Consider the following 11,625-nt stretch of genomic DNA (forward strand, 5'->3'; position numbering starts at 1 on the left):
TTTATAGTGGAATAATTATGAGATTAATAAATTAAAATTATTTAATTAAAGAGTTTAATTAATAATCTCAATTTTATTGGAGCTTGAAATTATAGGTCCATAGGTCGGCTCTATCAACACTATTCAAGGTAAGAGTTGATATAAAGGGAAAAATAGTTGAAAGACATATTTAAGAAGAAATTTGTTCTTTGGGCCAAATATGCAATTATATGATAATAGTGATTAATTAATAATTACAAATTAGTTGTAATTAACAAAATTAATTAATATTTAATTATAATATAATTTTCAAAATTATATTAAATAATTAAATAATTTTTGAAATTTATTTAAATAATTAGTTAAATATAATTTTTGAAATTATAATAAATTAAATATTTATTTTCGAAATTATTGGTTTTAATTAATTGGTAGAATTAATTAAATATCTTTATTTTAGTGGGAGATAATAATCTGATAAGTTCAAATCGGATTTGAATTTAAAAGATTGATATTTATTCAAATAATTAATTATATTTGATAATTAGTTAAAAATATATTTAATTTAAATTTGAATTCAAATTTGAATTAGTTATGAGGTTGTTAGATTTTTATCTAACAAAGTAGTTTGAATAAATAATTAAATAAAAATAGAAAAATCAAATATCCCTAGAAATTAGGATGGTACACGACCACACACAGTCATGGACTGTGTGTGGCGTGTACTGCATATTTCAAGGACAGATTTTTCAATTTTATTTATTTAATTAATTAATTAATGAATAATTCAAAATATTAGTTTTTGGATATTTTCATTAATAATATAATTAATTAATTAATTAAAAGATAAATTGTAAGTTGGTTACAGATTTATTTTTTAAATTTGAATATTTTCTTTTAAGTATGACTAATCAGAAAATATACAGATAAACTCAGACAAATCAGTCATTTGCTCTGTGAAAAATAAAACGATATTTTTCTCTCCCTAAATAGATAAAGAACCAATTCTCAGGCCTATTCTCTTGATCTCATGTGTTGACTAGTGCATCAAGTAGAACCACAAATAAACTATCATTTATTCTCTAAGTGTCGACACACTTCTTGAGGTGTAGAGAACACTATGGAAGATCTTGGTATGAGTACCTGGGAGCAGCTTGGATAGGAAGATCATTCTCATTACGAAAAGATAGCAAGGATACTTGATAGGCTTCAAGAGGTATGATTTCTATTCCTATCTTGCTTATGATTAATGTATGTATATTAATGTATCCGCATATTTAAAGGTAGTTTAAATATGTTACAAAAAATTTTGTTGTACACTGGGCCAACCCCACTACCCTTCCGCTGCGTATTAGGAAACTCGTTCCTAACATATATGACACTCAAAACTTATGCATCCTTCTTCTAGAATTTTAAGTAAAATGTTGTCTTATATTCCTAACTCTGGTTCATTAAAGAACTTAAAATATGTGATGCATGCCAAAAAGGCAAAAGTCACAAACAACCTTTTAATGTGTCTAGTATTAGAGCAAATATGCCCTTAGAACTCATTCATACTGATTTTGATTTTTGGGGTCCGACTCATGTTGCATCCAAAGACGGTTATAAATATTATGCCCATTTTGTAGATGACTATAGCCAATTTACATGGATTTTTCCCTTGACACTTAAATCACAAGCATTTAATGTGTTTATTAAGTTTAAATATTTGGGGGAGAAACAATTTTGTTTACCAATCAAGAGTATTCAAGTAGATTGGGAGGGGAGTATTGTAACGCCCTACTTCCTTAGAGCCGTTACTAAGTGAGTTTTTAAGACAAAACAGTGTGCAATGGACTCGCTAACCGAGGTTTTGAAACAAAAGTGTGACTAATTAAAAGTTAAGGCTGTAATCTTTGAAAATGCGTCGTTTCATTAAAACTTCTATTATTAAACATTTGGGATCCCAAAATAAGGTTTGAAAACTAATTACATCTTGAAATAAGGTTACAGTTGAGAAATCATAAAATCATATATTATTACAGCCATTTTCGAATAAACCCCCAACCAAAGCAGTCGGGCAGACCAAACATGTACACGTCGCTTCACGCTCTCCGTACTCATGGTTGGTTGACTCAGTCATTGCCTTTACCTGCAACACAGAGCACCCGTGAGCCGAAGCCCAGCAAGAAAACTCATGCAGAACATAACATATGCAATGTATACAGTTTATCATAACAGATAATCCACAAATAAACAAGTCAATCATTAGACTAAGCAAACACGGCCATGCCGCCCCAGAAACCTTACCAAAGTCCTGGGGTATCGGTTCTCACCGCGAGGATAACTCATGTATCCCTTGGGTCCCACCCTGACTATAGCATCCCATGTGCTAGGTGTTACTTCCGGCCCCGCTGCCGTACCCGGCCTACGCCGTTCTCGGCCCTTGCCGTTCAATTCATCATAATCACACATAGCATAAATCAAGCAACATTCAAACAAATGCTAATTCAATTAAATCTGCACCCTAACATGTAATGCAGTATAGGGCCACGCCCTGCAATCATCTCATCATGCAACATGCAATATAGGGCCGTGCCCCGCAATCACACTATGGGCCCACGCCCCATCCTACGGGTGTTATAGTTTTCTTACCTTTCCCTTCAATAGCTTAGATCACCTGACTCCTTGAGCACGATCCCACCCGAGCCTTAGCGCACACCTAGGCACAAACATAGGACAAAGTCAACACCGAACCCCAAGTCCGAATACCTAGCCTCGGGACCAATCCCGAGCCCCCGGGAAGTCCTAAATCCCCAAAACAAAGTGGCGGAATCAAGCCCCGAACCCTAGGTCAAAATCCCTCATCAAAACTCAAAAATTCCCCTCTGTGAACAGTGCAGCGCTACAGCGCTCTAAAGAGGGCGCTGTAGCGCTACAAGCAGAATGCATCCCCCCAGAAACAGGGACTAGCGCTACAGCGCCCACTGACTAGCGCTGTAGCGCTAGTTGCAGCCCAGAAAACCCAAAATCGCATTTCTGCGATTTCCTTCAACCAATTCAATCCCAAACTTGCCCAAACCTTTTCCAAGCCCAAAAATCAAGCTTATACACACCTCACACTCATCCCAAGCATCCCAAGAACTCAATCCCAAGCTCAAGCAACCCAACAACTTAAAATCTACCATGAACAACCCTAAACCAGAAATTCATGTAAACCACAAAGATAGAGTCTTAGAAATCATACCATTAATGCAATTTCGACCTTGATTCAACCCTAGGCCTCCTTAGCTTGCTCATCATCAAAGCTTGACCTGCTTTTCCCCAAAAGTCCCATCCATTTAGCTCAAAAACACAGCTCAAAACCAGTAAAGCCCTAAAACTGAAATCCTCAAGAACTTACCTCAAGTTTCAGATGTTCTTGCTAATCCTTGCCAAGTCTTCAAGTGTGACCTTAAGATTCTTGATGCACAGCCTATCCTAGCTCCCCACTGAGCTTGACCTCAAGAAAAATGAAGAGAAGAGGTGCTAGAACCCCCAAACCGATCCCTTAGAAAACCCATCAGTTTTCTCTCTTTTCTTTCTTTCCTTTTTTTTCCTTTCTTTTTTCAGCCCCTTTACTCTATTCTACAAAATCCACTAAGTGTATAAAGCCTTATTTATTCTATCTTCAAAAGCCAATTGACCAAAATGCCCTCCCTATTAATTCTAAACCCTTTTACCCAAGTAGGGCCATTTTAGTCATTTACCCAATTCCCGCTAATCCTCAAGTGTCTCTAATATTTTCCCGTTGCTTCCCAATACCTGATAAATCACCAAATAATTATCCCCCATCATCAAAATAAATCTCAATCTATTTCTCTGAATTCCTGTTCATACCTCCAGGCTCGCCCCGAGCCGGGTATAAATTCCCATCATGAATTTCCGCTAGCCTGCTCACTGGGATCGCCTCGAGTCACAAATCACAGATACATCCACATCACAATGTGGTCTCAACAATCATCACATATCCATGCAGTTATGCCCAACATGGCCAAAATTACAATTATGCCCTTCTAACACGATCCGGGCCTACATGCATACTAACATACATAGTCATGCATCTCAGATAAACAAATGGTCATATAACATGCTTTAAATCATAACCATGCATTTAAATCATTAAAATCACACATAAATCCCATCATGCCCTCCTGGCACGCTAATCAAGGCCCTTAAGCCTTAATAGCGGATTTGGGTCGTTACAAGTATAGAGTTTTTGAACGTTACTTGAGGGATCAAAGCATAAAATTTCAGCATCCGGGTCCTCACACAAATGAACAAAATGGGAGATTTGAACAAAAATACCATCATATTACTAAAATAGGTCTTACACTTCTTGCTCAGTTGGGTCTTGATCTCACTTATTGGTGGTATGCTTTCCAGTTTGAAGTTTACACCATCAATAGACTCCCTACACCGGTGCTAGCTGATATTAGTCCTTATGAGTGCTTATTTGGAAAAAATCTCGACTACACATTCCTAAAGCCTTTTGGATGTGTGTGCTTTCCTCACCTACGGCCTTACGAAAATCACAAACTCAGCTACAGATACAAACAAGGTATTTTCTTGGGTTATTTTATTCAGCACAAGGGGTATTTTTGTGAGAATGAATATGACGGAATTTTAATTGCTCGAAATGTGGTGTTCAATGAAACTCAATTTTCACCATCTATATCTCCTATTGAGAATCAAGTACAATCTTCTTCCTCCTCTCATTTGCCTACTGCTTAGTTTAATACAACGCCAATATATTCAACTACTAATCATGATCTTATTGGTGTCAATTTTATTGTGCATACTATGAACCCCTCCACATCATCAGGATCTATACCTCCTGCAACCAATGTGCAAACTCATTCAACCTCTACTCAGGCTCCACCATGTCCGCTTAACATACTAGTATCAACTGAAGCTCCTCCTGTGATACCTCTCATAGATGATGTTATTAATCTACCTGAAGCTCCTCCTAGTACATTATTACAAGATAATCCAAGCTTTTCTACTACAGAAATTGCTCCACCTCACACTCATCGAATGACAACTCGATCACAAAGTGACATCTATAAACCAAAGGCCTATCATACAACGAATCATCCTCTTTCGGAGTCTTTGCTTCCCACCCATCCTCTATAAGCGCAACTCTCAAAGATCCACGATGGTTTGCCTCAATGAAAGATGAGTATCATGCTTTGCTCAAACAATGTACCTGTACTTTAGTTCCTTATGACTCAAATATTAATGTCATTAGCACAAATGGGTTTTTCGAGTTAAATTGAAAGCAGGGACCTTGGACAAGTTTAAATCTCGACTAGTTGCCAAATGGTATTACAAACTCCCAAAATAGACTATGGAGACACCTTTACTTCAGTTGTAAAACCAACCACAGTTTGTATAGGTCTCATCTTGGCTGTCTCATTTAATTGTGAAGTGAAGCACCTAGATGTATGCAATGCTTTCCTAAATGGAAACATAACTGAGTGGGTTTATATGCAACAGCCCGAAGGTTTCATTGATCCATCCAAGCCTAGTTATGTATGAAAACACAAGGATCTATATGGATTAAAATATGCACCTATAGCTTAGAATGACATACTCTATTTATTTTTGGTTCGGGATCTCAACTTGTTCTTCTCCTAGTATATGTGGACGACATTCTCATTACAGACCCAAATAAAGATCTTATTACCAAGCTTATAACTAATCTGAATGTTTCTTTTCCTTTAATGGACTTGGGCTCTCTTCATTACTTTGATGGAGTGGAGATTCATTTAAATTCAATAGGTATGTATTTGTCCCAAACAAAGACATCATATATTTACTTGTCAAGCTACATTTTGAGGATGTTAAAGCTTGTTCCAGTCCTACTAGTTCCACACACAAACTATCACTTACTAATGGAGCTCCTTTTGATGATATTACTTTTTATAGAAGCACTTTAGGTGCTCTTCAATATCTCACCCTTACGCGCCTAGATGTTGCATTCATCATCAATAAACTAAGTCGGCTTATTCATGCTCCAACAATGGTTCATCGGGAAGTATGCAAACAATTAATGTGATACATGAGAGGAACTATTTCAGAGGGGTTACTCATTCAGCTAACTTCTATAATGAGTTTACAAGGATATTCTGATGCGGATTGGGCCAACTGTCTCGATGCTAGGAGATCCACAAGCAATTTTTCTATATTTTTAGGAGGCAATCTCATCTCTTGGATTGCTAAGAAGCAGCAAGTTGTCACTCGTTCAAGCACAGAGTGAATTTAGATCCTTGGCTACTGCTGCTATTGAAATAATGTGGCTAATTTCATTGCTTAGTGAGTTGAAGGTTTCATTGCATGAATGCCTAGTTTTGTGGGTTGATAATCAAAGTGATGCTGCTTTGGCTGCTAATCTAGTGTTTCATGCTTGGTGCAAACACATTGAAATAGATCTACATTTCGTCAGGGACTAGATTATTGCAAGACAACTTTCAATTTGCTATGTTCCTTATGTGGATAAAGTTGCTGATGTACTTACTAAGTCTCTTCCTACGGACCACTTTGTGTATCTTAAGTCCAAACATAAAGTGGTTTCTAACCCTTTTCATTTAAGGGGGATGATAACCATAGTTAGTTTTCTCATTAGTTGTCATAACTGTACTTAGTTTTCTCTTTTAGAATTATAGTTGTGGTTGTTACTTTTTGTTTTTAACAGTTAGGCTTTCTTGTAATTCCTTGGCTATATAAATAAGATTTTTTTTCTTTTCAAAAGATAGAGAAATTTAATAGCAATCTCTTCTAGTGATTTTCCTTCAAAATGTCCTAAATAGAAATTGCTTTCATAAACTTTTATAAAGAAGACCAGAGTAATTAGTTTTGAAAAAACATAGCTAGTGATTGGTGATATATGTATTCAATTCTTATTAATTGATATGTTTCTAGCTTTCATTCCATTCAAAATGTTTAACAAAATTGAATTATTATATATTATAGAAAAAATGAATAGTTTTTCCATATTTTAAAAAACATAAAAAGAAAAGGTCTTTGTGAAAGTCTAAAATATGAAAAAGTTGTACCGATTAGATAAACACTCCTAGCTTTTCATATTAGTTTGGCTATTTAGGTTTTTTTTTTACTGAACTATGACCTATATATTATCGTCCCCCTTTGATTTTTTCAGGTCGTTAAAAATTCTCCCTGAGCTATTCACAATGTTGTAAAGTGGGATATCCGTCCAATTTTTTCCAATGTGGCTAATGACATGGTGACGTGGCTCTTTGGTTGCTGACGTATCTTGGCCACGTCAGCGCCGCATGTGTATTTGAAAAAATAAAAAATATTAAAATCTAATAAATTTTAAAAAAATTATTACACTAAAAATAATTTGAATTAAATTAAATCTTACAAAAGTTATTAATTTATTTTTAGTGTAATGATTTATTTTTAATTTATTAATTTTTAATTATTTTTTAAATACACATGTGGTACTGATGTGGCCAAGACACTTCAGCAAGCAAAGAGCCACGTCAGCATGTCGTTAGCCACATTGGATAAAAATGGACGGAAGTCCTACTTTAGAACACTGTGAATAGTTCGGAGGAATTTTTAAGGGATCTTTACAATTATACACCTATAATATAAAATAATTACAAAAATCACATACAAAATTTTATTTACAAAATACCTTGCCACATCATCAAAAAATACCGGATTTTTAAAGTAATATACCTGAATTTGTACCTTGCCACATCATCAAAAAATACCGAATTTTATAAGTAATATACCCGAATTTGTACCTTGCCACATCATAAAAAAATACCGGATTTTAAAAGTAATATACCTGAATTTGAAACCTTCCCGAAATCCTGGTTTTCTTATTTTTCTTGGTTAAAAAAGTAACATTTTGGTTACTTAAAATGTTAATAAGTTATCAATTAATTACTTTTTTCACCGTTTTTATACTGCTTTTTTCAACTTTTTTTTTTTTCATAGTATGGGGCATCTCTCTCTCCACTATCTTTTTTTTTATTATTAATTTCTTATATTCTCTCTTATCTTTAATTTCAAAAATCTTTTCCAGCCACACCGCTAGTCGATTGGGCTCAAAAGTAGTATCATTGCAACCTACTCTTCAAGGTCATCATTTTGATATGTGGGAAGCATATGTTTTTTGGCCATCGCTAAAGAAGATGACCAGAATAAAAAGCAACATTTTAGTTATTTTTTTATATTGTGTTGACAAAAAAGTAACTAGATTTTAAACTTGATAAAAGTTTAATATACTAAAATTTATATTCTTATTTTACATTTAAAAGATACTATATTGTATTCTAAACAACTTAAATTTATTTAAAAATATCACAAGTAACTTTTTTAAAATAGATTTTTTAGGATATTGTTCGATAACTTTTAAATAGTATATAAAAAAAATAACATTATAGTATACTAAAAGTAACTTTTAATGCTATATAGTAATTTGCTATATTTTATTGTAACTCATTTGTTTCTAAAAACTGACTAATCCGCAACGTAAAAATATCTTAAGTAATAAGACACCATAATATAACTTCAAAATGACTAATCAATGTCTTAAGATAAAAAAGTTTCAAAATATAAGTATTGGAGGTAACCAAAATGTATATAAAATAATATGTTATAAAAATAAAAAATTTCATGACAAAAGTAACTAATTGGTAACTTATTATTTTAAGTAACCAAAATGTTACTTTTTTAAACCAAGAAAAATGAGAAGACTAGGATTTCAGAAAAGTTTCAAATTCAGGTATATTACTTTTAGAATCTGGTATTTTTGGATAATGCGACAAGTTATTTTTGTAAATAAAATTTTGTAGGTGACTTTTGTAATTAAATTATAAAAAATAGTAAGGAATGTAAATTTTTCAATTTTTAAAGGCCAAAAAAATCAAGAGACACCATAATGTATATGTCATAATTGGGGGTCCATAAGTCATAAATAGCTTATTAGTTTTGTATATTTGGTGTCAATTTTTAAATTAAATAATAACTATATAAATATTTCGTAATCTTAAATATATAAGATGATGCATTCTATCACTTTCATCTTTTCTCACCCAGTTCCCTTCCAAATCAATCAATAACATGCACCGACAACTTGGAGTAAAATAAAATTCAATTCCAAAACTTATGTTACAAAATAACATTTTGATAAGGATCGCGATCATTGAGTAGCCTTATGTTTTGGCAATAGAAGAGAGGAATAATATAAAAGAGAAACACACACATTGATCAGATTTAGAAAGCAAACCAACCATACATTATGAAACATATTAATTCTAATTCCGCGTCGAATTACAACTAACTTCGGTACACAAATACTTGATTTCTTAATTACGACCATTACAATTACATTAATATATTGGTCATATAATTATTATCACAACCTAATTTTATTATCTTTTGTTTTGGTACTTGATAATCATTGTCAATTAGGCAGAGTGGTTTTCCTAACCCTCATGGTGACGGGCAATCCACCTTTCATCCTTAGAGTAAGGGCCATAACAAAATTCGGACATGTGTCCTTACACACTGCATCAAACTCGAACCTCTCAATCACCGACGCAGCAATAGACTTCATCTGAATAATGGCCATTTCCTTTCCGAGACAAATTCTGGGACCTGCATGAAACACCGGATACCGAAACGGACTCTCTTGCTTAAACACACCGTTTTCAAGCCACCTCTCAGGCTTAAACTCTTCACAATCCTTACCCCAAATGCTCTCCATCCTTCCCATTGCATACGTTTGACAAATCACCATCCAACCTATCCCTACAAATGTCCCATCTGGGAAAATTTCTTCGTTTACACTGGCCTTTGTGTCGATTGGTACGGGTGGGAATAGTCTCATGGACTCATATATTCCAGCTTGTAAATAATTCATATCTTTGAGCTCGTCAATTCCATATGTATCGCCAATTCTTTTCCCGGTTCGAACTCGAATCGCTTCGAGCTCGTTCAGGATTTTTTCTTGGATGCCTGGTCTGGTTGATATGAGCCAAAAGAACCAAGTCAAGGCCGACGAGGTCGTATCTCGTCCCGCTAGAATGAAGCTAATAACTATGTCTCGTAAATACTCAGGCGAATTATCGTCGTTCTCTATAAATCGAGACAGTAAATCCTCTTCGCCTATTTCCTCCTTTTTAGATTCTAGTCTTGAGCGTATGATATTGTCTGCAAACTTATGGACAGCGAAGACTGCTGTTTTTAATCTTCGTTCTGATCCAATGCTGAGAAACTTCTTGATCTTCAACAAAGGTGGGAAAACATAGAAGAATCTATCGCAGCTTAGCGTAGCAGCTTCCTGGAAAGCTGCCATAAAATGCGTTCCAATGACTGCTCCTTCTCCCACGCTGCCCAAACAACCCATGTCTACGTTGAAAGCCAACTTGCACACGTTATCGAAAGCAAACCGCTCCAAAACGTCTTGAATGTCCAAAACCTGACCCAACTCGGAGGCCTTTTCAAGAACAGGAACGAGCCTCGTCTTGATCTCAACGACGACGTTTTGTAAAATGAAATTCCTGAGGGATTTCGTGTTGAACTCGTAGCTCGCCGTTTTACGCTGGACATGCCAGAGCTCGCCGTCGGAGTTAAAGATTCCCCGGCCAAGGAAGTCATCAAGGAGGGAAATGAATTGGTCTCCTTTCGGGTAGTTCTCAAAGTTGGTCTTAAGCATGTGCTCCACGTTCAAGGGGTTCGCGGTTATAACGCCATAGAAGTTGTGCGGACGGAAGAAGACGGCAGTATTGGTGGGGCTATAGCGGAGCATTTCGGTGGTCCATTGAAGGAACTTGTGTCGGTTCCTCAAGAATCCCGGAATGGCTCCTAGTAGTGGATAGTTCTTGAAACCTATTTGGTGGCTCAGTTGTGGTACATTGAGCTGATACTGGTAGTAGTAGAGGTAAAGGGAGATTACAGAAAGTATGATAATAAGGAGTAATAATGAAAGAGAGAATAGATCCATTGACGTCACTATTTGAAGAAGAAGCTTGGGCAAGCTAATACTGTTTCAATACTGCAGGTACTTGTATAAATATATATATATATATATATAAAAGAATATATATATATATATATATGAAAATATATAGGTAGACTCAACGCGGAATGTACTTTTTCTTAGTTTAAAATGGGTAATAGTTGTCTATAATTTTAATAAAAGCCGGTTGATAATTTTTTTAAATTTATATGTACAATAGAAAGAATTATACTTCTATGCTGCTGTATATAAATATTTATATTAATAATGTATGTATATATATGGTTTATATTTTTTTTTGGACACTATGTTTTATCTTATTATCTGTTTAGACTATGTGTTTTGACAAATTATTTTTTGGACCCTATATTTTGTAAAATAGTTAAAATAGAATCCTAAATCCGATTTTGGTCAATATTTTTTCAACTAAAATCACAAATAATTTACCAAACTAACAATTCAGAACAAAAATAAAATCATTCTGCTTAAAAATTGTGTTGTTATATTCAATTTTTTTCTTCATCAAAACTGAGTTTAGGGTTCTATTTTAACTATTTTACAAAACATATGGTCCAAAAAGTAATTTGTCAAAACACAGAATCCAAACAGGTAATGTGATAAAACAC

General features: G+C 34.4%; 1 protein-coding gene across 1 annotated transcript; it reads right to left on the reverse strand.

Annotated features, from left to right (window-relative positions):
• Nucleotides 1-9,218: 9,218 nt before the first annotated feature.
• On the reverse strand, nucleotides 9,219-11,049 carry LOC133823233 (cytochrome P450 CYP94D108-like). Its single transcript, XM_062255889.1, has one exon. The coding sequence runs from the start codon at nucleotides 10,982-10,984 to the stop codon at nucleotides 9,443-9,445; it is 1,542 nt and encodes a 513-aa protein (XP_062111873.1). The 5' UTR covers nucleotides 10,985-11,049; the 3' UTR covers nucleotides 9,219-9,442.
• Between the last annotated feature and the right edge of the window lie 576 nt (nucleotides 11,050-11,625).

The sequence above is a fragment of the Humulus lupulus genome, chromosome 3 (assembly GCF_963169125.1).
Source record: "Humulus lupulus chromosome 3, drHumLupu1.1, whole genome shotgun sequence".
NCBI classification, from domain to species: domain Eukaryota; kingdom Viridiplantae; phylum Streptophyta; class Magnoliopsida; order Rosales; family Cannabaceae; genus Humulus; species Humulus lupulus.

Excerpts from the sequence above, each read along its gene's own strand:
- LOC133823233 (XM_062255889.1), bottom strand. The coding sequence starts at position 10,984 with ATGGATCTATTCTCTCTTTCATTATTACTCCTTATTATCATACTTTCT.